The 27,487-nt window shown below is 37.0% G+C and overlaps 1 protein-coding gene across 1 annotated transcript in view; it reads right to left on the reverse strand.

Moving 5' to 3' along the window:
- The window catches only part of Efhc2 (EF-hand domain containing 2), a 146,112-nt gene that overhangs the window by 43,231 nt on the left and 75,394 nt on the right, over positions 1–27,487 (reverse strand). Inside the window, exon 11 of the mRNA XM_027927318.2 lies at positions 24,909–25,039. Coding sequence (XP_027783119.2) covers positions 24,909–25,039 — 131 coding nt within the window. The remainder of the gene's footprint in view (positions 1–24,908; positions 25,040–27,487) is intronic.

The raw sequence follows: 27,487 nt of genomic DNA on the forward strand, positions 1-27,487 counted from the left end.
CAAAAATCCCAAAAACTCTGAAATCTGAAACACTTCTAGTCTAAAGCATTTTGGGTAAAGTATGTTTCACCTGTAAGATGGCAATTGAGACTCAAGGAATTAAATGAAAAAGCAAAACAGGGGATCACATGTCAACATGGAGCAGATAGATTCCGTCATAATAGTTCCAGGGGCAATCAGGGAAATTACATTTATGGTCAAAACTTCTCCTAGGCCTCTCCCCAGCCAGGCCATCTTGTTTTATGTTTCAATTTTTTACGTATTGATGTTGTTATTTTCTATTCTACTTTTCTTTTGCAATTAAGACTATATACTTGGTTTGCTCCTAGATTCTGCAATTCCATCTGGAATTCTAGGAAGATTAACTTGAAAATGTCTTAAAATATTATAAACCTTTATATACCTAATTATCAAAGATAAGAATGAAATATGATTTTTACTCTCAGATGAAATATGAGGAATTCAGCTCTTTATTCCCCTACTGTCTCTTCCTAAGTCTTGGTTACTTATCTGTGGTATAAACCATGTCATTTGTCTTTAAAAATTTTTTTAACAAGCCGGGTGTGATGGCACATGCTTATAATTCCAGTGGCTCAGGAGGCTGAGACAGAAGGATCACGAGTTCAAAGCCAGCCTCAGCAAAAGTGAAGCACTAAGCAACTCAGTGAGAACATGTCTCTAAATAAAATACAAAATAGGGCTGGGGATGTGGCTCAGCAGTCAAGTGCTCCTGAGTTCAATCCCTAGTACAGCTTCCCCCTCCAATTTTAACAATATCATTCACCACTTTGAAATGTTTTACCTTGGAATTTACATGTGTGTGTATATGTGTATCAAATCTGCTTAAATGTTCAATGTTGTTCTAACTTTTTAAGATTAGTTGCCCCCCTTGAGTTCTTCATTTTGATTTTTTTTCTTGATGTTCTAAAGTAATGCATTACTTTGGGCAATTTACGAAAGAAACTATTTTCAGTTTTTCTGAAGATTTTAAAACATTTCTATTGACCCATGTACAAAAAAACATCTTGTCCCCAGTTTGTTTACCCTCAAAGCACTGAAGATTTAATCCAGTGCCTCCTTGCATTACCTGCGGTCATAGCTTTTTGGTTTTTAGGTCACTGGTTCTTCTGCTGCTGCTGGTGTTTTTAAGCTTTGTTTTGTAAGAGTCTCTTCTATGTTCCTCTACAATTTTACCAAGCTCTATTTTGTGATCTCTTTTCATATATTTTGCTTTGAATAGTGAACTCTCTCAATTTACAGACACTTTTCTTTCACATTTAGAAAATAATTTTTTAGTTGGCCATGGGCACAGTTCAGTAGTACAGGGCATGCCAAGCACAGACAAGACCCTGGGTTCTAGCACCTCCCCAAAAGAGAAAAGGAAAAAAAGAATTATTTAGAAAATGACCTTTGAATATCACTTTAGCTTCATTTGTTCAGTTTCCTCTCTAGCTGCATTTCTGTTCTCTTCTAGCTCATTGTTGCAATCCCTTTCTTATTTTGTTCTATTTGGGAGTGTTTCTAAAGATAGTTCTCTGGTTTACTATTGAGTCTTCTCTGGTGTCCAGTCTCCTATTAGTGCCTTCTGCTTTCAAGTTTTGATTCAGAAAATATGTGTTTTATAGGTTTTAATACACATTTTCCCTGTTTTGGTCTGTTTGTTTCTCAAAATGGCCTGCTCTTGCTGAAACTATGATACATTTTGCTGGAATCATAACATAACTAGTTTCTAAGAATAAACAAACAAAAACCAATTTTCATCCAACAAATCACTCTTGGAATCTGCATGAGAATCCACGTTTAGTTTTTCACTGTTCATTCAACTTTACAAAGAGGTCCCTAGAGCAGTCTGGCTTGGTGTGTGGCTGTGGATCACAAATCCCACAGTCTCTGTCACAGATGGGGGACAAAAACACATGTGCCTGTGTATATGCAGAGAAAAGTTAAGGAAAGGGAGGATTTAACACATCTATCTTAAATAAATGTGCCCATATGAAAAGATGGCACATTTATTTGGGAAGGAGAGAGAGAGAGAAAGAGAGAGAGAGAGAAAGAGAGAGAGACTGAGACTTAATTTGAAGAGTAAGAAGTCACATTTGGGTTGGAAGTTTGGTAAGGAAAGAAGAGGATAGGTGGCAGAGTGAAAGTGAGATTTTTGTCACAATTCACTAACCAGTGATAGGCAAATTAAAAAAAAAAGACTCTTAATGCACAGTGTCCCCAGAGTTGTATAGTTCATAATAAGCACGACCTAAGCAGTGGCCCTTTCCTGAGACCACTTAGTAGACTCTTGGGCTTATACTTAATAACAACTTGTCATTAAGGCAACTGTGTCTTCTACATGAAGATACAATTCAAAAAAGGAAAAAGTATAAGTCCATCAATGAGTAAAATGATTTACTTCCATACCAGAATATGAAGTAGAAAATTTTCTGACATTTTCATCATGGTTTATTTTTGGATTTGTTCTGGGTCTTCTATGAAGAATTCTGAGCTTGGGGGAAGGCAGCTCTGGGCTGAGGATTAAATCACTTATCTGAATTAGAAGTCACAGACACAACCTAGGCAAACCACCCAACTGACCAAATTTTGACAGTGGCTGGAACTTTTTAAACTTTGCAACGTCAGTAAGAAATCATTTTCAGTCCAGATAATATAATGGGAACTTGTTCCTGGCTCCTTGTTTTAAACACTGTGTGCCTGAAATCTATGTAATGAATCCTAGCGTGTAACCACAGAGCGTCAGCCCTAAATATAGCAGTTTTAAAAGTAATAGAAGAAATCCATATGCCGATAGCTTCCTCTGTAAAGCATATATGGCTCTAAATCAAAAAATAAAGTAAATATGCCCATCTATTAAGTGTTTTACATTTCTACTTATAAAAATTAAAGACAAAAATGAGCATGAGTCAATTAAGATAAAACAAAATGAGGAAGCTGCTTGTGAGTCACAACCCTAACTTCCCTGCCACTTCAGGTCCCAGCCATATTCCCTGCTCAGGGAGGGAGTGAGCAGCTCTGGCAGGTGCTGGTGCACAGTACCTTCCAGGTCACAGAATTGTCACTCACAGGGTTCAATTTGCACCACACTGATTTGCTGCAACAGTAACTAGCCACAGCCATGGCTATGTCATGTCTAAGCCTGCTACAGGAGCAAATTAAACCTGCCTGGCAGCAGCAGGGAACCTCAGGACACAGTGAGCTTTGTCCATAGTGAATTCTACCCCCTCTGTGGAATACTGCATCACTCCTTTCCATACTCTTCCCATATCTGGACCTTTTCCCAGGTGACTCTGTTGTTCCAAACTCTAAAGAGGTACATTTTCTTTCCTGTTCCTTGACAATGGGGTCAGCCACAAGACTTATTTTGGCCAATAGAAGGATGCAGAACTCCAAGCATGCAGATTTCAAGGTCTTCCATGTTTTTCATTCCCTGTCTGTACTTTTGCCATACTGTAAGAATAACATTTCTGGGTTTTAGCCTGCTGCTCTTTGGAGGAGAAAGACAGTACAAGGATTCAGCTTGACCTGACTGTAGCCATTTTGAGGTATAACCACCATGATCATCCTGAGTAATCTTAGTCTGTTTTCTGTACATAGTTTCCCAGCATACTATAAATAGACAAAATCATTAGAGTGCTATGTGGGAGCTTTACCATGGGATGGTGGTGCTGAATATGCCTGACATCCTTGATATTAGCTTGAGATAAACCAGGTACATTCCAACTTGGATGAAGTCACTTTTGTTGTGACCATTATATAAACTTCCCTCCTCCTGATCCACATTGCAGGGATCCACCTATTTTGCTGCCACCCAAGACTATATGTAACTCTCCAATAAACTGCACTCAGTGCAACCCTGAGTCTCTCTGCCTCTTTGGTCTCATGGTACCCAACAACTGGTTCCACCAACACTGGAACCAGGTTGTTCTGGAATAGATAGACATGTAGAACAGAACAGCCCCATCTAGGCCCAGACCAGATCAAATGACCCCTAGCCAACTTCTGGACCTGTGAGCTAAGTAAATGCTTCTTTTGTACAATACTAGGATTCTGAGACCATTTATTAAACATTGAAACTATGCCAACCAATGATTAATCCACTCTCCCAAATCCCACCCTTGCATTCTTCTTCATTCAGAAGTCAGCAAGAAGCATATTCACGCCCCAGATGAAGCTGAACTTCAGGAAGCTGGGCACCTGGGCCAGCTTCATGTTCCTAGCACAATTGTTTTGACTGAACAGTATTCTGGTGGGAAGTTAACATTTTTCTTCTAAGTAATACTATCAGAAATAGCCATCTGAGGCTCATCCCTAGGTATCAGGGGCCCAAGCTGCTGAGACCACCTACCATAGGGTCATCTTTGTGAGCAGCCAGAGAAGAATGTCTTTCTTGGGCTCTGCATTAGGATTCCTTCTTGGCAAAAGGATTACTGTTGCAGTTGAAACACCATGAATCCTGTAAGTGATCCTGGTTTCCTATTTTTTAAAATAGTATTTACTTTTTTAAAATATTTATTTATTTATATGTGGTGCTGAGAATCAAACCCAGTGCCTCACACATGCTAGGCAAGCATTCTGCCACTGAGCTACAACCCCAGCCCATGGTTTCCTATTTTGTGCTGAATCCTTGGAAGCTCAGAGACAGGCCTGTGGCTCACTGCTAGTAAATACCCATGACTTTAGAGCCTGTAAATACACTGTCAGCCCCACTTTTAGGCCCACCATTATTTTCTACTTTTATGTTTTCTTTTACTTTTGTTATTTATCTGTTTTATGTTATAGAATTGTCCATGTCTTTGTAACACATCTCAAATTCATTTCTGAAATAAGGCAAAATAGCAATAAATAAAAAAATAATTGAAGGAGTATATACCCCAGGAAGTTTTTTTTTTTTCAAACCTACCCCAACTGTCCCCATCCCAGAAGACATCTTTCCAGAAAGGTAGACTAAAGGAAGACAATTTTGAGAAGAAAAAAGGTATCACAATTGGTGGAGGCAACTGCTAGGCCATCCAAGGAATACACATGCTTTCTAGACCCAGAGTGTAACTTTCCTGTGGCCAGTGGAAAGGGAAAGTGAATAAAACAAGTGTACCTGGTATGTTTTGGCTTGGTGTTTCACATATGTTAATTTATTTAATGTCCCCAGTAACATCCTCAGTTATTCTCATTTTGCAGTTGAAGAACCTGAGAATTACAAAGCAAGTTCAAGCTAGAATAGAATCTAAATCTTGAATTTATATAATGAAATTGTTAGAGTGCCTAGTGTAAATCCCAGGTCTGCAACTTAATACCTGGTCCTGGGTAGTTTCCTTGACCTCTCTATTCTTCAGTTTCCTCACCTGCAAAACGAATTATGATAGTATTCACTTTTTAAGACTGCTATGTGGAATAAATAAGTTAACATGCAGTGGCATTTTCTGCAGCATTTGCCACATAGTAAGCAACATATAAGTGTTAGTTATTATTATAATTATTAGTAAATGGTAGAATGAATTGCCCTTTGAGAAAGGCCAAAGTCAGTCTAGGAATGCCCTATTAATTGGATCCTAACTATTGAGTGAAAATTGAATCCGAACAAAGGGCACTGCCTTTGATCATTCATTTATTCTTTAATTAATATGCATGTGGAAATAAAAAGATACGCTGAGTGGTACCAAGTAAAATGCAATGAGTTCAAAGAGTCAACGAGTTCTGTGAGCTGGGGTGGTCAGAACATCTTAAGAGAAGAAATGTAATCTGGACCATATCTGCAGAAGTAGCAGGAGAAAACTGGATAGCAAAGGAGACCATCTCCAAAATGGTGTAGGAAGCAAGTGACTCATCTTTGAACCTCTTGCCTACCTGTCACAGAATAGGTATTGAATATATGTTGACTGAATGAATGAATAGTGAACTTACATGGTTCAACACCATAATGAGGCACACCTTCTACACATAGAACCTTGGGTTGCAAAATTTACTTGAATGAAAATCAGTAAGGCAAGGTCTGCCTATGGGAGCCTAAATGTCATTACCCTCCTGCCCCAAAGTGTCCTCTTATTTTATATCCTACTTTATACATCATAATTCTCCCTTGGAGGAACTACAAATTAGCATTTACTTACTGTTCCCTATTTATTAAACAAACTTTCAGATTTAATTAAAGAAGAAGGCACGGGTGGCACTAATGGGGTCATTTGTTAGCATCTATGTAGCCACATAGCTGCCTGATTTTATTCATAGAAACTTCATTTAGAAAACAGACCATTAGCACATTGTATTCTGGATGAAATAGTAGTTTCACTGTTAATGATTACCCACTCCCACAAGAATATAATCATGGAAAAAGAAATAAAATAAACACAATATAAATATATATGTATATATAAAACCTCCAAAAAGACTTGGTCCTTTTTCCACTCTTTAGAAACATAAGAAATACTCTATCTGTTTTGGCACAATATTATATGGTTTATTTATTCTTAAATGCCAAGAATTTTTTCTAGCATCCCATAAAACTCAAGGTTATAAGAATGGATATGCTTCAAAAATAGAAAGAGAAAAGCCTGAGAGTGATTAAGATTTTTAAATAGTGGAGCCGATTTTAACTAGGCCTACATGATCACAGCCAAATCCACTTCAGCATAAGTGTTAATAATAATGTGACATTCCCTAATAATAATGTGTCTAGTCAATACTTTCCCCAATGTAATTTTAGAGAGTCTTATGGCATGGTAGAGAGATTGTGTGTGGCAAAATGGCAGACGAGGTGGCAATTAAAACTCAAACTCCTGGCTGAGCTTGCAAAAAAGGAAAGAAATTTCCCTAGGTTTTCAGGCAAAGGAGGAGCTGACAGCCAGACAGGAAGGTGTGCAAGCTAATAGGGAGCAGCTGTGGGGACATGGGGATCAGCCCTTTAACAGGTAAGAACTTAAACTTTAATGCTCTCTCAGGCACAAGGCTATGGCCACCGACAGGAGCAATTTGGAACTCCTACATGTGAAATCTGTGCCAGAAGCTAGAACTGTAAAAGGCTGCAACTGATGTGAAAGAAGGATTAGTAAGCTCTACCCACTGGCCAAGAGAAATGACAATGAGGCTTTTTAGAGCTTTGTCTCTAGGTATGAAAAATATTATCTGAGAGAACTCTAAGCCAACATTTTACATAATATGAATTTGAAGTACAAATTTATTTTACCCATGCACTATATAAAGCTCCAAGGCAACAAATTAACATCAAAATTAAATGAAATTTGGCCAGTTTATAAACAAGGCTAGAGAGGCAAAAACAAAACTACTCTGAAAGTTCTACTTCTGGATGCTAAAATTATTGGGTGAAAGTTTGAGGAAAATTAGGATGTGCATAGTCTCAAAATACCTCTCTCAAGTTATTTATTAATTACAAAAGGACTTTACAATTGAGAAACCTGATAGTTACCACATTAATCAAGGGATCAAGGTCAACATCACCAGCAGTAAAACACTGACATTAAGAACCCTTTAGTGTGACCCACAAAGAAGAACAAAACATCATTTCTGTGGTATTCCTTCCAAAAACGCATTATCTCAGGCTAACCATGAGAAAATATCAGAAAACTCCAAATTGAAGGACATTCTACAAAATAAATGATCACTACTCTTTTTAAAGTATCAAGGTTATAAAAACAAGGAAAGGCTGAGGAACTGTTATAGATTACAGAAGACTAAGAAGAAACAATGACTAATGCACTATGTGATCCTGGGTAGGATTCTGGAACAGAAAAAGAACCTTAGTGTATAATGGTAACTGCTGGCAAGGATGTAGGGGAAAAGGTACACTTGTACATTGCTGATAGATTAGTACATTAGTACAACTACTCTGGAAAGCAGTACAGAGATTCCTCGAAAGACTTAGGAATGGAAACACCATATGACCCAGCTATCCCATTCTTTGGTATTTATCCAAAAGAACCAAAATCAGTATACTATAGTGATACATGCATATCAATATTTACAACAGCACAATCCACAATATTCGAGTTATAATGTCTAGCCACAGATGAGTGGACAAAGAAAGTATAGTCCACAATGGAGTTCTACCCAGCCATAAAAAATAATGAAATTATGGCATTTTCTGGTAAATGGATAGAACTGGAGAACATCATGCTAAGTGAAATAAGCCAGACTCAGAAAGTCAAGGGTTGAATGTTTTCTCTCTATGTGGAAGCTAGAGAACAAAAGGGGATGGGGTCTTGTGAAAACAGAAGAGAGAGCAGTAGAGTAGAAGCAGAGGACCAAGGGTAAAGGAAGAGGGGAGGCAAAGGGGAGGAATTGGGGAATAAAGTTGGCCACATTATGCTATGTGCATATACAAATATATCACAATGCATTCCAATTTTTTATGTAACTATAATGCATTAATTAAAAAAATAAATAGAAAGACAACCAATAGAGTAAGGAAGGGGCTTGGGGAGAGCGAAGAGGGGATAGTACCAGAGATTGAAATGGAGAAAACTACTGTATATGCTTTTTTTTTTAGTTGTTGATGGACCTTTATTTTATTTATTTACATGCAGTGCTGATAATCAAACCCACTGCCTCACACATGCTAGGCAAGTGCTCTGCCACCGAGCCACAACCCCAGCCCTGTATATGCTTTTATGAATATGTCAAAAGAAACCAAAAAAACCCACTATTATGTATAACTATAATGTACTAAAATAAAAAATAAAATTTAAATTTAAAAAAAATTCAGAAAACTTCAAAAAAGGTTTTTACGTTACAATATTGTCCAAAGTTAATTTTCTTCTTTTGATAATTATGCTATGGTAAGATATTAATATGAGGATATGCTGGGGGAGGGGTATATGGAACTCTATGTACTACTTTGAAAACTCTGCTATAAGTTTACAATTAGTTCAAAATTGTAAAAAAAAGTTTATAAAAATAACTACTCTAAAGGGCCAAGCCAAGCAACAAAGGAACACTGCAATGAAAAAAGAAAGTACAATTTAAGATGAGCTCATAAAACATAAAAGGAAATAATCCTCCATGAATGAGAATCAGCAGATGTAATAGAGGGTTAGTGGTACCCCTTGAATTTGGGACAACAGAACAAAAATCAGTAATAAACCATGACATTATTGTGTTTAAAATTATTAAAGAGATAAAACAGAGAAGCCATTAGAAGAGTATGTGATGCCATGGAAAAGCACAGAAACATACCAGTAAATATAACAGTAAAGTTATTGAATCAATTAACTAGATGAAAGACTTATGGAAAATGTCAAGAACACAGCAAATAATGGAAAACAAATAAGAACAAATGAGAGATGAGAGAGACAATGAGAAAAAGTGAGAGTTTAAGAAGGAAAACAGAAAATGGATGAGAGAAGCTATTTGAAGAGATATATGACTCAGAATAATTCTCAAACTCAAGAATTACAAATAGTCCCAAGATATATTATAATACAACTGCAGAAAGCCAAACACAGGAAAATGCAACCAAGAGGGAAAATGGCATAAGATTACAAAGGAATAATTATATTAATAAGAGACTTATGATGTCCATAATGGAGGGTAAAATAGAATAATGTCTTCAAAAGCTCAAAGGAAAATAAGTATAATTCTAGAATTATTTACCCATTTAAACTTCAAAAGAGAAAAATAAATTCATTTCAAAAAATAACTTTATTCCCAGAATTATAAAGCAAGTCTCAATAAATATCAAAGAATCAATATCATGCAAACCATGTTTTATACCTAAATGTAATGAAAAGTGAAGAACTAAAAGAAAGCCAACCTGTACACATTTAGAAATTTCAAAACAAACTTTTATATAATTATTTATCCCAAAAGAAATTATAATAATACTGGAAAATATTTTATATGGAGGATAACAAACACACTAAAGGTAAAAATAGTACTTGGAAGGCACCTTCAAGCCTTAACGTGCATTTCTTAGAAAAGAAAGACTGAAATCAGTGAAACAAATGTCCAATTTAAGAAGTTAGAAAATAAAATAAACACAAATAAAGTATGAAGAAGGAGGTAGTAAAAACAAGAGTAGGAATTAATAAAATAGAAAACAAAGTTTTAAAAAAGGGTTAACATGTTGAAATCCGTTGCTCTAAAAAATTAGCAGAATAAACAACTGTAGTAAAATTGATTTTTAAAAAACACACAAACTGTAGTAAATTTTAAATCAGATTAAATGGAAATTCTAAAAACTATATAATTTTTAACAGCAACTTGAAAATAAATAGCGAGTTGGAATAAAATGTAATACCCTTACATAAAGTGAGTCATTAATCTACCCACTAAAGACAGGAAGGATCATATGGTTTGACAGGCAATTTATGCAAACCTTCAAAGTATCGACAATACCCACCTATTACAAACTGCCATAAGAAACACAGAATGAATGTTGTGAAAATTGTTTAAAGAGCTATTATAAAACACTCCTATTTAAAGTAGATGAACATGGTAGGAGAAAGAAAAAGTATAGGCCCATCTCCTTTATGAACAAAGATGTGAAAATCCTAAAGAATATATGCATCTACCAAAAATCTATGACAAGTGAAGTACTTAATAGTGAAATATTATAAACATTCCTTTGAAAGTCAGAAAAAAGATAAGAATACCTCCAAATGTTATTTATCTTATATGTTGCATTGCAAGTGCTAGCCAATATAATAACAGGGGGAAAATGTCATAAGAATCAGAAAAGAGGATGCAAATCTGTTATTTTTATAGTTTTTATAATATGGACCAAAATAAAATCTAAGAGAATTTATGGGCTCTAAGAACTCAAAGAGAAAATGAGATCAACATAAAAGAAACACTAAAAAAATCAATAGTATTCAGACACACCATCAACAATCAACTAAAAATGTAATTTTTAGGTAAAAAAAAACATTATTTACAATAGCAACAAAACAACAAAGTATTATAAAACAAGATATACTATATTCATAGATGAGAAGTCTCTATGTCAGACAGAAATTCTGCCCTAAAATTAACCTATAAATTCAACATTATTTTAGTCATAATTCAACTTTTTATAGAGCTAGAAAAAGTAGTAATAAAATTGATATGGATGATGGAAAGTCAGGGAAGATTTGAAGAAGAAAAATTAGAATTCACCCTGCTATCTATGATCACGAACTAATCATGATGTTATAGTAACAAATCAAAAGAGGTAGCATAGGCCCAATAGAAAACAGACAAAATTAACAACAAGATATGGCCTTCTTTCCCAAGACCATAGTTGATTTTTTTAATTTTAATTTATTTTTAAGTGTACATGCAGTAAGTTTCACTCCTTGGTGTACAGTTCTATAATTGTGATGGAAAAGTCATCTAAACTCATAAAACCTTCTGCCTCTATTTGGCTCAATTCAGGTGAAAGAAGGAAAGTTTCCTACTATACTTCCAGATGAAAGGTCTAAATACAAAGAATATTTTTGCATGTTCTGCATTATAATTAGATGTATGACAACAGATCTTTTCACAACAGCAACTTCCAAGGTGTGGCACAGGATTTCCCCATATCTATAATCCAAGAACTAGGAAGCCATGACTTTGAGGTATTAAATGATATCAAATTGTCCCCTAAAAATCAAAGATTAAATACTTAGTTTATTTTAATTCCTTGGAATGCATTGATGAACTGCTCCAGTTAATATTGCTGTTAAACAAATTACCCTAAAAATAAAAGGCTAAAAACAATCATCTTGTTCTGTTCATGGATTCTGTAGGTCAGGAATTCAGACAGAGCACAGAAGAATGTCTGAGGCTTTAACTTGGAAAATTCTGTAACTGGGGACTTGAATCATTCATGGCAAGGGCCATCAACAGATCTCAGCTGAGTCTACCAATTAAATTACCACATATATATGTTTTATTTTTTAATATAGACTGAAATTTTTCATAGCATGATAGCCTCAAAGTAGTAGGACTTTCTATATGGTAGTTCAGGGTTCCAAAAGCAAGTGTCACAGCACACAATACATAATTATCTACATCTTTTCTGACCTGGCCTCAGAAGTCACACAGCATTACCTGTCCCATTCTATTGGTTACATATGAGTGACAAACTCACTCAAGATTCAAGGGGAAAATGTCCCACCTTTCAGTAGAAGGAGCATCAAGTTAACATTATAAGTGAGTATAATGGATGAGAAATACTGTTGCAACCATCTTTGGAAACTACAATCCACCATTTGCACATGGTACACAGTTTCCTTTAGTTAACAATATCATTAGCATTCACCTGTTAGCTAGGATAATAGTGAGGATTCTTCTGTTCTCAAGATATGGGAATGTATTGCATAAGGAAATTGCTGAAAATTATTAGGAAAAATATTTTTTAAAAAGCAGTCTTTCATGGGGCTTGGTCTATGGCTCAGCGGTAGAGTGCTCACCTAGAGCATGTGAGGCCCTGGGTTCAATCCTCAGCACCACATAAAAATAAATAAATAAAGGCACTGTGTTCAACTACAACTAAAAAATAAATATAATAAAAAAATTTCAGCTTCCTTTGCAAGGAGAATTTATAATTTTAATAGTCAAAACTATACTACAGAAGAAAAAGAATGGTAAGACATTGTCACTAATTTACTAAGAATTTGAAAGTTATAAAAACTCTTCCATTTCAAAATTATATTTTAAAGCTTTAGGTTTTTTTCTTTAATATATTCTGGACCATAATATAAGTATTTCAAATATGTGTTTTAAGAATATAAGATAAACCTCAATCCTACTTCACATCACCTACAGAATAATTTGAGATGAATCATATACTTAAAGAGGAAAACTAAAATTATAAAACAGAAAAAAAACACAGAAAATATCTTGGTGACTCTGAGGTAGCCAAAAGCTTCTTAAACAGATTACAGAAAACAAAGATTGACAATTTGGACTTGGAAATATAAACTAGTACAACCACTTTGGTAAATGGTCTGGAAGATTTTTTAAAAACAAAACATATACTTATTCTATGGTCCAACAATTCCATTCCTAGATATGTAATTAGGAGAAACAAAAATGAATAAAAGATGCCACAAAATGTACATACTGACTAATTTTATTTGTATGAAATCCTAGAACAGGAAAAAAAAATCTATGGAGAAAAAATCAGAATGCTAGGTTCTTTTTTTTTTCCTTTTGGTATTGGGAATTGAACCCAGTGGTGCTCTACCACTGATCTACATCCCCAGTCCTTTTCATTTTATGAGATGGAAGTCACTTTAATTTGCTTAGTGCCTCACTAAGTTTCTGAGACTGGCCTAGAACTTTCAATACACCTGCCTCAGCCTCCTAAATTGGTGAGATTATATTTGTGCACAACCACATCTAGCTCAGTTGCTGCTTCTTGAATGGGAAATGTGGGCAGTGATTGACTGGGATGGAGAGTGTTCAAATTTTGTTTGGTGATGGTGATGTTCTATGTTTTAATAGAAAGTTGGGTTGTACAGATATATGCATTTGTAAAACTCAGCAAATGTATACTTAATGTTTGTGTGTTTTATTGAAAATAAAAAAAAAATAGTTGTAGATGGACACAATACCTTTATTTATTTTTATGTGGTGCTGAGGATCGAACCCAGGGTCTCACACGTGCTAGGCAAGCACTCTACCACTGAGCTACATATCAAAGGAAAAAAAACTATAAATAAGTGGCAAGCACACTGAAATATTTAGAGGGAAGTAACTATCTGTGATTTTCTTTGAAATGTACCAAAATTAAGATGAATTAATGGAAGGATGAAGGGATGTATAAATGGAGAGATGTGTGAAAAAGTAAAGGGGAAAAAAAGCTGGGCATGGTGGTGCACACTTGTAATCCAAGTGATTTGGGAGGTTGAGGCAAGAGGATTGCAAGTTTAAAGCCAGCCTCAGCAACTTAGCAAGAATGAAGGTATAGTGCAGTGGTAGAGTACCCCTAGGTTCAGTCCTCAGTAACACACACACACACACACAGCAAATAAAGTAAGATGTAAATCTTACATGGTACAAGTAGATATATGGGTGTTCATTGTTTGATTCTTTCAATTTTTTTGACATTTAAAAATCTTCATGAATTACTGGGTAAAAATGAATGAACAAGATTTTGGGTCTAATCTCATTAGAATCTGAAAATTACAAAAATTCCTCTATCTCAACATTTAATTTTAAAGTTCCAGAATTTTATAATTACATATTATAAAACATTTGGACCCACAATGTAGAAATTCTAAGAAAATATATTAAAAATATTACTTGACTCTCATGAATAATTAGAGTAGAACATCAACTGCAACAATCCATAAAGTGCTCTATTATGATTCTGAGCCTCTTGACTTTTGCCCAGAACATTCTGCCAGCATCTGCCATTAGCTCTTTATGAAAATTGAGGAAAGAAATAAAAATGTTATTTTTGAAAAATGTTCAGAAAGCTCTTTGCCCAGGCTTTTTGGTTTTATTTGTTTGGGTTTTATTTCATTTTAATTTATTTTTGTTTGTTTGTTTCTACAATTGCTCATTGTCAAAAACAAAAACAAAAATGAGGCCCAGTCTTAAGTGTGTTGCCCCCGAGAATTTCTTTAATATATGTACATTCCTTGAAATAATTATACAAATATACATGCACATACAACCTTTAAACTTTTGGCATAAATAGGATCATATTATACTTAGTTCTGAATTTTGATTTATCTAGAAAACAGCATGAAATATAATGTGGTAACTGTCAGTGGTGTTTACCAAAATTTGATTTCCCTTTTTCTTCTGAGCACAATGTGGGGTCCTGTGACTAGTACTGGCCAGTAAACTGAGGGTATAAATGATATGTATTTCTTCCCAGGTGAGAATTTGCTGTACTTAACCCTCTGAAGTTCTCTCCTTTCTCTGGCAAAGTAACTGGCAACATTCAAGGTAGTGACTATTCTCTGAGCTTCAGTCCCTGAGTAGATACTATGAACAAAATTCCTTTGACAAACACAATGGCTACATAGATTGAGCAAGAAATAATCTTTTGTTGATTTAATTCCCTGGGATTTTGGAATTGCCTGTTACTGCAGCATTAAGTAGCCAGTCCTGACTGATACAATGAACATTTCTTCAGGTATGCATATTTGTTCACTTCAGGTTTTCTAATGGCTAAAGAATAATGATGCAGTAGACTATATCCAACTATTTCCCAACTGTCGGACATTTGCTTTGTCCATTTGCTATATTTGCTATTACAAAGTTTGCTGCAGTAAATATCATGTATGTATCTGCATGCAGCCATGCTTTTGCACCCCTTTGCAACACACATGTCAATCCATTTGTCACAATTTTCCCAATAAAAAATGTTTAAAATTCAAGTACTAAGTAAAAGTGTCTCAATACTAGATGCTGGCAATTGCCCTCCCAAATGCTGAATAATTTAAATTCCTATCAATAGAAAATGAGAGTATTACCTCACACACTCACCTGGAGTCAGTTACATTATTATCTTAAAATTGTACCGATATAATATGTATAAATAATGTTTTATTGTTGTTTCAGCTGCATCATTATTGAGCAGGTTTTCATTTAAAAACCATTTGTATTTCTTCAGTGAACTATCTATTCTTATCTTTGACTCATTTTTATATGTTGATTTTATAGAAGGATTTTTTAAGTCCTTATGTTAATCCCCCAGTTCTTATGTTGGTTGCAAATATCTTCTCTCAGTCTGTCCCTTGCTTATTTTTTGGGGGGGATACCAGAGATTGAACTCAGGGGCACATAACCACTGAGCCACATCCACAGCCCTATTTTGTATTTTATTTACAGACAGGGTCTGAATTACTTAGCAACTCACCATTGTGGAGGTTGGCGATCCTCCTGCCTTAGCCTCTGAGCTGCTCTGATTACAGGCATACACCATGGCACCTGGCTGTCCCTTATATTTTAAAGGTTGTTTATAGCATCTTTTGCTTTAGGGAAATATAAAATTTTTCTGCAGCCAATCTTTCCCTTATGGTTTTTGGAAACTGCTCCATCAAAAATAAAAATATATAAAACATTTTCAAATTAATTGTCAACAAAATCTCTGTTAATAACCCATTCTTTATCCAGTGATTTGAAATGTTCTCCGTATCTTAAAGTCCATAAAAAGGGACCTTCATACTCAATGGGCCTACTTCTCTCCTCAACCCTGAGAAACAAAACCAAACCTAACAACAGCAATAACAAAAACCTACATTGTAATATTGATTGCAATTGTTTCAAATCTACAAATTAATTTGGACAGATTAGAATTTTTACAATATTGTCTTCCCATCCAGAGATATCATAAAGTTTTTAAATTGTATTCATTTCAATCTTACACATTTCTGTCCAATTTATTACCAGGGCTTTCCTAATTTTGTAATACAGTGAATAATATCCCCTTTTGCAATACATTTCCTAATTGGTTACTGCTGTGTATATAATTTTATTCTATTTAGCTACTTTTCCAAATACTTTTTAAGAATATAACCTTTATTTTTTATTTGTTTTTTTTTTTTTTTTAATGTGGACTGAGGATCCAACCCAGTGCCTCCCCTGTGCTAGGCAATTGCTCTACCACTGAGCTACAAACCCAGCCCCCAAATATTCTTAGTAGTTATATTTTTAAATTGGTTATTGTGAATTTTCTAGGCACACAGTCATGTTTGGTTTCTAATTTTAAAAAAATCAGCCTTTAGTTCTATTCGGGGTTATTTATGCAGTGATTCCTACATGCTTATTTCCATAATACCTAGGGTAACAAAATAATAAAATTTTATGGCTAAAAGAGGGCTTTATAATGATCTAAGCCCTGGATAAAACAATAAAGATTAGAGAGACTGGGAAGAAATGCAGAGAAGTGGTTCTATTGAATGAAGACAGGTGCCACTCACCTGCAACTGATTACTGTCATGGGAAAATATAGCTCCATTTCTATTTTCCAAGAGGTACTAGATATATAAATTTTTATGTTTGAACTCCTAACTTTAAAACACTAAACAAAATAAACAACAACAACAAAAACAATTGCCAGTTTTCAATCTTTAATCTTGTATCTAATCCAACACCTTCATTTAAAGCAATTTATAGGGCTGGGGCTGGGCTCAGGGGTAGAGTGCCTGCCTGGCATGTGTGAGGCACTGGGTTGGACCCTCAGCAACTCACAAAAATAAATAAATTAAATAAAGCAATTTATACTCAGAAAGTAGCCAAGTGTAGGGAAGGGCTTTGAATCTTGTTTAGCTGCTTGGTAAGTCAAAACAGCATTTTCAATTACTAAAACTAGGTAGGTGTGTTGCTTGGTTTGGTTGCAAACAAGGAGTTTAGTCCTTAATGTCAATATACATTTGTGTTCCCTGTTTAGCTCATGTTGGTTTGATATCTCTAAAACATTCACAGCAAATGAAAATGGTCTCATTTATTTTAGTTTTTCCCAGTTTTATTAAAGTATGATTACAAAGTAAAAGTTGTAGGGCTGGGGCTGTAACTCAGTGGTAGAGCGATTGCCCAGCATGTGTGAGGCACTGGATTCGAATTCCAGCACCACGTAAAAAAAACTAAAAAAAAAAAAAAAAGGTATAAAAAAAGTAAAAATTATATATATTTACATTGTACATTGTTTTGATATATTTATGCATTGTGAAGTGGTTAAATCAAGCTAATTAACAGATCCCTCATCTCACTAATTACCTTTGTGTGTGTGTGTGTGTGTGTGTGTGTGTATGTGTAAAGAACACTTAAGATTCACTCAGCAATTTTCAAGAATACAGTATTATTAACTATATTCACTATGCTGTACAAATAGATCTCCAGAACTTAATCAACCTAACTGAAACTTTTGTACAAACGGTACCTTTAAAGTAGCCTTTCTATATTTAGGTAAATTCCCATACTATATTCCCTGCCATACTATGTTCCCTGCCTATATTTAGGTAAATTCCCATACTATGTTCCAAGTTCAATTTCCTGGCCTTCCATGCAATTAGAAACATGCACATGACCCAGAATCCACTAATCATGAAGTTTTCAGAAAATGTTGATTGAGAAGGCAATAACAGGAGAAAACCAACTCAATAGGGTCCATGTTTGGTGTCAGAGGGGTTCAGCTCTCAGAGGTGGCAAGAGGCAAAAGTGGCCAAAAGTGGTGGTAGTGATGGTTGAAAAAAAAAAAAAGGGAGTTCTTAGCAACAATGCAAGTGTAGCAAGGACTCATGGGTAGGGACAGTGGTAACAGAGGTCATTTTTTCATCAGATATTTCTACAGCCCAGTTCTGGGCTTTGTTCCTAAAATTCAGTCTCAAGCTTATTTCTCTGGTCTTTCCAAAGATTCTGTGAACCACCCAGAATCCTTTTAATAAATTCATTTTCTGCCTAACTAGCCAGAGAAGATTTTGCTTTTCTAAAACTAAGCCCTCACCACTACAAACAACACCACCAGGCAGTGATAGAAGCAAATAAAAAACCTTCATCTTTTTTTGATTCCCAGGCCAGCTTTCTTTCTACCACATCACATTATTTATATTTAATGCTTTTAGGAAGGCTCAAAATGCTGTTCTCAAAGATATGCTATGAGTACTGACAAAGCAGATGCTTTGATTCACGATAAGAACCTATGTTTGAGTGTGTTTGGAATTTATGTGTTTGTTTATCTTTGTTTTTGCTTCTGTTCATACAGATTCATAGACTAGTGGCTTCCTTAAAAGATGTTAGCCTACAATAAAAACACCAACATCAATGTACACAGAGTACTCCAAATAAAGATAGAGCAGAGCCATTCAAAGGGAGAGATAACCATCCTAGATAAATCAGAATGAGATCATTACCATGTTCTAAACACTAAATTTACAATCTGCTTCCTTGAAGTAAGGACAGTAACATGTTAGATGATATTAATGTTTCCCAACCTGGATCCACAAATGATGTTTATTATTTTCCATGTTCATGGCCTCAAAGTTTTTAAGAAATTCTTTTCCAACTTCATTTATTAATGTTTTAGACGACTCCATCACAGGTAAAAATATAGCTTACTGAAATACTGAAAATGGCATGTAGATTCATTCTTGATGACACCAGGTTACCATATTGGGATAAAGTGTTTTCTTTGTTTTTCTTTCTTTCTTTTTTGAGTGTCTACCATGCACTAGTCAGTGGACTACAATAAGAATTTTATAAACTGTATCAAATTTATTATACATCACAACAGCTCTATGTAGTAGGCATTATTATCATTATTTTCTAGATGAAAAAAATTGTTGAACAACTTACCCAAGGCTACCAAGCTGGTAAATGAGAGAGCTGAGATTTAGATCTGGGTTTGCCGACTACAAAACCAGTGTGATCTGATCTATTTATAGTACACTACCTCCCTCAGGAAGAATTTCAGTTTTATAAGTGAGAACATTTCCCGAGGCTCTAAATCTTAGAAGGAATTTATTATATGGATGTTCATAGAAGAACTACTGACCCACGATTAATAATAGAGGTCTGAGGAAGAACTGTGGGTTCTGGAGGGATCTGGGAAAGACACAAGGGTGAACTGATTATGGCCACTGCCCTCTAAGAACTTTGCCCAAGTAGGGAGAAGAGATGAGCACACAGAGGGCCAAAATATGCACAAGTTACATGGGGTCAAATGTCAACTCTGATGGGCAGATCAAGGCTCAGAAAGGTGGCCACAGGAAGGGACAGGCCATGTCTTCCCTGGCACTGGGCCTTCACCGCTGAAGCTACATGTAATTTAGAGTCCAGAGCCTGCTCTGGAAAGCCCCACCTACCCATGTTCCCAATTTTGTGAAATACTAGCCCTGCCAAACCTAGACCCTGCCCTGCTCCCTGATGAAATGTGCCCTCGCTCTGAGAAAGACCCTCTGCTCTCTTTTGATAAATCAGAAGTTCTCATAGGTAAATCTCAGACTGTAAAGAAAAGGTTGCAGAGAAACAGATCTAGGTAGAGGCAGAGTGGGCGACACTCACAAAGCCAAAGAAAAATGTTCCCTGCCCATGTGAAAAAAGCAGAACCACTCTCTACTGTTTCTTGACCTATCCCTGCATCCATCAAGTCTATCCTAAGACCAATGTCTCTGAGAGGCCTACCTGTTACTCCATTGTGCAGAGGTAGTTTACTGGCTCCTATCTTTGAGGTTTTCCTGAGAGAAGAAAGCGGAATGCCAGGGCTTGGACAACACAGCAGGTCTGGGCTCTGAGGCACCAAGAATATACTGAGAGGGCCAGGTAGCTACACTGGACAGAAGCCTAACAATCCACCTTTGCCTGTCTCTACTCTTCTCTATGATTTCAACACACAAATTTGAAAAGAGAACACTTTATAAGTGTATTATAAACCTATATTTTAAGAGTTTCAGAATAGCAAAATATAGAAAGGCCCATAGGGACTAATAATACAGATCAAAGAATGAGATGCATGATGGTGAATGTGGCTTACCCAATTCACTTGACTGGTGAGGGTCAGGTCTATCTTTCCCTGACTCCAGTAAGCCAGAGACAGATGGCCCTTCTCTGACGCAAGATAATCAATTATTTATTTGTTTGCTGCAGGCTGTAGACTGAATGTTCCTTGAGAAATAGAATCATTCATTAAATTATTCAACAAACATCTATTGTACTTGGCAGGATCATGGAGGCAGGGAAATAAACAAGTAACAACTCAATAAGTGGCTTCCAGTGAATGGTAGATATAAAACATTTTGGCACATTGCTTGGCCCATAGTAAGTGCTCAATAAATGGTGGCTTCTACAGACGTATCCTTCTAGCAAGATATAAATAAGGAGGAAGAGGTAGACAAGGGCCAGATCTCACATGATATGCTGAGAAGCTGGAATTAGTCCTGCAAGCAATGGGGAGCTGATGCAGAGTTCAGAGCACAAGAATGACCTAATCAGACTTCAGGAAGGTCACTATAACAAAACTTTGCAGGATGAGAGTTAAAAAAAGATCAGTTCAGCAGCTCTCCAGAGAGTCAGGGGAAACTGTGATGCAAATGAAGCTGGGAATGGATGGTAAGCAAAGTTTCCAAAGGGTTCAATTCCATATGATGGATGGGAGAGGTGGAGATAGGAGGGAGGGGAGAGACAAGCTGAACCCAGGCCTGGGTTCTGGGAACACATATAGTAAACTTTACCAAGATACCATCCCGAGCTGCAATTATCTGAAAGAAGAAAATGAGGTTAATTTAAGGGAAGTTATTTCAGAATGCCTAAGGATATTCAAAGGGGAGAGATCCCAGAGATGTCTGTATTTTCAAGTCTATCATTCTGGATAAGGGTCTGAGAATGAGGAACTAAAATGGAGACATCAACCTATTGGTGAGAGCCAAAGCAGTCAGGATAAACAAAATGTAGCCACTCAACTAACATTTATTAACACTGCGATAAGATTAAAGCAGAAAACAAGAGAGAGAAGGTCTTCACTCTCAAAGAGATTACCTTCTGATGAGAGGAGGCCCCCCCACACACACACACAAATAAAAGAAAAATATTAGCTAGAGAGCAAAGGATAGATTAGAATATGATATGAAAAGTAACTAGATATGTAGTTCCTTTGTCTTTGTATAGGCAAGGGTGTGAGGAGCAAAAAAGAGGTCTGAAGACAACGTGCAGGGACCCACACTTGTGGGCCAAACACAGTGGCAGACCCAAGCCCAGAGAACTCAGTGAGTATCCAACCCCAAACATGTTATATGAACCAGGACATCTTGACTCCTGGTCTATACTCCCATTTGAAGACTACTACAGTTTATATGTGATTTGCCCCTCAAGTGCAGATGTATTTAGAACCCTGGTTTCCAGTATGGTAATGTGAGAGGTGGTAGGACCTTTACTAGGTAAGGCCTAATGGAAGGCGATTTGGTCTCTGGGGGCACTGCCCTAGGAAGCGATTAATGTAGCTCTCATCATGAGATGGGGCAAAGAACTGGTAGCTGATTATCAAAGAAAAGGAAATGGGTAAAAGGACTTAAAATCAGCATACTTACAGTGACCAGTGACGCAGCCACATCAATGTTTATAGCAGCTCAATTCACAATAGGTAAACCAATTTAGATGCCCTTCAACAGATGAATGGATCAAGAAAATGTGGTATATATACACAATGGAATATTACTCAGCCTTAATGAAGAATGAAATTATGGCATTTGCAGGTAAATGGATGGAGGTGGAGAATATCATGCTAAGTAAAATAAGCCAATCCCTCAAAACCAAAGGCCAAATGTTTTCTCTAATATATGATGCTAATTCACAATGGGGCCGGCGGGGGGGGGGGGCTAGGGAAAAATGAGGTACTTTGGATTAGACAGAGGGGAGTGAAGGGAGGAGAGGGAGTATGGGGATAGGAAGGATACCCTATGTGCATGTATGACTACAGGACAGGTGTGATTCTACATCATGTACAACCAGAAGAATGAAAAGTTATACACCATTTATGTATGATGTGTCAAATGCATTCTACTGTCATGTATATATAACTAATTAGAACAAATTTTTAAAAGAAAAGGAAATGGGTAGACAGCCATAGTCTGGGGGGTGGGAGAGGATCACACTTACATAACACAAGCAATCACCCCCTGGATGGCTCTCTTCCTGCCTTTTGGTCATGTAAGCATGAGAAGTAAGGAAACCTAGGAACCTGAAATCTATAAAGGGACAAGATATCCCCACTCCCTTAGGTATCATCTCTGGGCTCCCTCCTCTCTCTGGAGGAGTGTGTGAGTGTGTGTGTGTGTGTGTGTGTGTGTGTGTGTGTGTGTGTTGTGTCTCTCTCTCTCTCTCTCTCTCTCTCTCTCTCTCTCTCTCTCTCTCTCTCTCTCGTATTTAATCTTTAACAACAGGGGAATGAGGGCCTGATCCTGAGATCCTGATTTTCAAGACCAGTATCAATTGGACCCTGGTTAGTTCTCATGAGAGGGTTATTATGAAAGAGAAAGACTAGTCCCTTCCCACTCTATTTTGCCATGCGATCTCTCCTACATGTGCTCCACCATGATGCTGTATCTGACATGAGATCCTCACCAGAGCTGAACTGATACTGGTACCATGCCTTTGAACCTCCCAAATTGTGAGCTACATAAATCTCTTTTCTTGATTACTTTAGATAGGATAGAGAAAAAAAAGCCCCTCTGGGGATGAATCCTAGGATTAACATGGAAAGGATGATGATGGGGACCTTCCCAGCAGAGGGAAGTGCACATGCACAGGCATGAATGCAGGAAAAGAGCTGAATGTGCTTGAGAAACTGAAAAGCAACCAGGGAGGCCAAAGAACAGGGCTGGAGAAAAAGAAGTGTCGATGCTGGAACTATAAACAGAATCCTATTGGCCGCAGTCAAATATTTGGATCTTATTGTAAGGACAATGGCAAGCCACTGGAGGATTTCTTCAGGCCAGGCATAACCTAAGGTGATTTTAGTCTTAAGGAATTTCTCGGATGGGGAGCTTTTTCTTTCTGAGCATGCAGTGCCTTCAGGCCACCCCTCCAATAGCAGTGTGGTAGTCCTTTATCCCACCCACAATTAAGGTCAGGCCTCCATCTGCAGAGCAATCTCTCCTGGTTGGAGATCCTGCTTGGCCTAAATGCTTCCCAAAAAGCCCCCATAAACTCACTAAAACGTTTCCAATAGACTTTGCAAGAGTACTGGGAGAATGGATGCTTTTGTAAAAGGACACAAAATAATAAAACAAAACCGCTCCCTCATTTCTGATGGAAATTTCTTGTTTTCTCCTCCACTGCTTTCCATTAGTCCATGGCCTGAGTAATTAATTATCTTTGCTCTTTACTCTGCCTCCATTTATTTTCCAAAACACCATGAATATGTGTATGTGACTATGAACAATAACAAAGGACTATAAATTCTTATTGATCCCAGAAGGTTGGGAATTCTAAACAATAAAAATATGTCCTCTGACTGCTTCTCTCCAAAGAACATTTTAGAGACACAAAAGAGCTTTGTTAAAACAACAAATGAGCTCTTGGGGCACTGTGGGCCTCCTGGTGGCTCCAGGCCACCAGGTAGTGATGCAACAGGCAACTGTAGACACAAAGTTGGAAAGACCTCCCTGCTACCCTTGCCTGGGCTCGCTTCCTCATTTCTCAGTGCACATCTTGACTGCATCAAGCCCAGTTTACTATATAGCTTTCAGCCACTATTGTTTTCAGAAGCCAGAATTCTCAGCCTAAAGAGAATGTCCCCTTTGTCCTCCATCCATGATTTAATTTACATTCTCCTGAAGGCTCTGTTCACTTTGTTTTCAAGCTAAGAAGTCTCACAATGGTACTTAGACCCTGAATTTGAATTTCTCTGTGTTTCTGCTGTTTGGAAGTTTGCCTAGGTCAGTCACTGAACAGTCACGGGATTCAGCTTTACCTTAGAGAAAACCTTTATTGTTCATGATTTTTTTATGAAACGTCCAACTATGGTCAGATTTTCCCCTTCAATTCCTATGTTTTTGTCTTTTAGAATCTATATATGAGAATACATATACACAGATACACAACATCACCTTTTCTCTTGCTAATCAGTAAAGTTTTCATTATCTTTTCCAACTTTATTGCATTCCTAGGGATATAGCCCTTCTCTGTCTCCCAGATTTGAAGGGAACTCTTAGCTGAACTTTTTTCTACCTTTATCATTCAGATGCACTATTCCCAGCATTCCTTGGATCTTTCAACACCATGATTTATAAGACAATGTGAGCATCTGACTTCCTAGGCTTTCTTCAGTCTCTGTTCCTACCTAAAAACTTATAATGTAAAGCTTACTAGAATATTAATAGCCCAAATTTGACCACAAAGTAATACAAATGCAAAATGCCAATTTCTAATAAAAAGCCTATAGTCAACTGACTAGGAGACACGAAGAAAGCAACTGTTCTTTGTGCTCTTCAGACAATCTTGAGCTGGAAACAGATTGTTGCTAGCAGAATATTGCTTACCTGAATGTATTATAATCCAAAACCTTTGTGTGTCTAGGGTCAGCAGCTGCAAATACCTGCTTGATATCTTTTGATTTCGATTCTAAGTCTTTCAGCTTTTGTAGGGCAAATTCGATGCTGCTAAACGGAAACTAGAAGAGAGAAATGAAAGGAAAGACATATTTAAATATACCTGAAACTTCAGGAGCCCAATATTTATGATGGCCAGCAAAGAGACTGTACATGGTAAACCCAAAGTTAGCTAGAAATGCCTTTGTATAGAGACCAACACAGAGAAGAGATGACTAGCTTTGTTATCTCTTGAGCTATGCCTTTAAGACAACAAGTGTCATTAGCCTAGGCCCCAAATCTGAGAGAAATGAACTTAAGAGACAGCAGGCTACAGAGATAAGAAAACAATCTGCTTCCACCTCAGCCTCCTCCCTATAACCTTGGACATGGGCCCAATATTTTGGCAAACCCTAAAGCAGAGAATGGGGATTCAAAATTGGATAAGTAGACCCTCATTTTCTCCATTTATTAGAATGCCCCCCTACAACCCCAGAAACTTCTGGCTACCCAGGCAATGCACTGATCAGAGCACAGCTAGTTGTCAAAGATCCATACAGGCAGTGTAATACTCATGCAGAAAGTCTACCATTCCTGTCTCCTACCCTGTGATTAGCCTTTTGACTTAGGAAGAATATTTCTTATTCAATTCAGTAAAGCACAAGGTTATAAATAATTACAGCTAAAAGATCAAAAATGAGAAGATGAAATTTTAGAATAAAAACATTGGTGGTAATTTAGAATAAAGCTCCCTCTCTTCCACCACAAAATGATCCAGGTGGTTTGGCACCTACTGCAGGCCCCCACTCCCTCTCCTTTTTTGCATTTCCTTTCATGTATTTCCATGATAGGATCTATTAGCTCTTTTGAAAAGACTCCTCGGACTGGTATTAAAGAGTATATTAATCTTCCTCTGCCTAGTATGCCCTTGTTAAGAGTAGTTTTAAAATAATGTAATTTTCACTTGAGATGCTGATACTAGATAATGTCCTATCATGCTTTTATCATTCTGAAAGAAGAAAAGCTCTTTATTCCTTAAAACTATATATGTTTTGACTGAGAGTGCAACTCAGTGGTAGAATGCTTGCCTAGCATGCCTGAAACCCCAGGTTCAATCTCTAGCATGAGGAAAAAAGGAAAAAGAGGGGAAAAAAAACTATACCTACCTTTTTACATACAGGTAATCCTTGACTTTCAATGGGATTATGCTCCAATAAACCCAATGTAATTTGGAAACATCATAAGTCAAAAATACACTGAATAAGCCAGGCACACACCTGTAATCCCAGTGGCTCAGGAGGCTGAGGCAGGAGGATTGCAAGTTCAAAGCCAGCCTCAGCAGTGGCAAGGCACTAAGCAATTTAGTGAAACTCTAACTCTAAATAAGATACAAAATAGGGGTGGGAATGTGGCTCAGTGCTTGAGTGCCCCTGAGTTCAATCCCTGGTACCCTAAAATAAAAATGTGCACTGAATATACCTAGCCCAGCAAATATCCTGGCTTAGTAACACAGCACACTGTAGAGTATGGATTGTTTCCCCTAGTGATCAGAGTTGACTGGGAACTGTGGCTTATGGCTACTGCCCAGCATTGCCAAGAGAGGATAGGACTGCACAGTATTAGCTCAGGGAAAGAGAAAAACTCAAAATTTGAAGTACAGTCTCTACTGAATGTATATTGCTTTTATGCCATGATAAAGTCAAAAAACCCTAAGTTGAACAATCATAAATTGGGAACTGTCTGTATATTTTATATTAAGGCATAGGTTCACCCTCTATTTTGAAATAGAATGCTAATTTATAATAGTTACAACAACTGAACTTTCTATAGGCCACATAAAGTTAAGCACGTCACACATTATCATCACATCTAATCTTTCTAGCAAATTTATGAAACAGGCATTCTTGTTACTCTTATGTCAAAGATGAGGAAAATGAAGGTCAGGGAAGACACATGGCTTAGGTCTCTCAGCTACAAAGTATGGGGTCTGATTTCCAATCCAGGCCTGCTGGTCTCCAGAAATTTAACTCCCCAATTATAGAGTTTCTTACCTGAGTTCAGTATTTTATATAGCTGATGGTTCATGCTTTTATGATAACCCAAATCTCTAATATCACAAATGGAGAGATGAAGTGGCAGCCAAGGCTGCTCAGGCCTCCTATCAAGAGAGACCCTGTGGAGAAGAGCATCACAAGCCAACAGCCTCCAGCTGCCACAACTTCTAGATCTACACACGGTCCAAATGCAGTATCCCTAATGATGCCATAGTCTCCCTTGGCTGTCTCACTCAGTAATAGAACACAGCAGGGGGAGCAGAGCTGGGCACTCCTGCCTGACTCTGGGTGTCTCAAATGGGCAGTCTTTGCTCTGGGCTCTCCCTCTGCCTGGCTGAGACTTTTTCAAAGCTGCATGGCCCAGATGAGGTTCTTCCCATCCACCCTTCCTTCCTAGCCTCAAGAGGAATTAGACCTGAATTCTGGTCTGAAGACTCCATCCACCCACTGTCTCCTTCTGCTCCCTCACTTTGTCCT

The sequence above is a fragment of the Marmota flaviventris genome, chromosome X, assembly GCF_047511675.1.
Source record: "Marmota flaviventris isolate mMarFla1 chromosome X, mMarFla1.hap1, whole genome shotgun sequence".
NCBI lineage: Eukaryota > Metazoa > Chordata > Mammalia > Rodentia > Sciuridae > Marmota > Marmota flaviventris.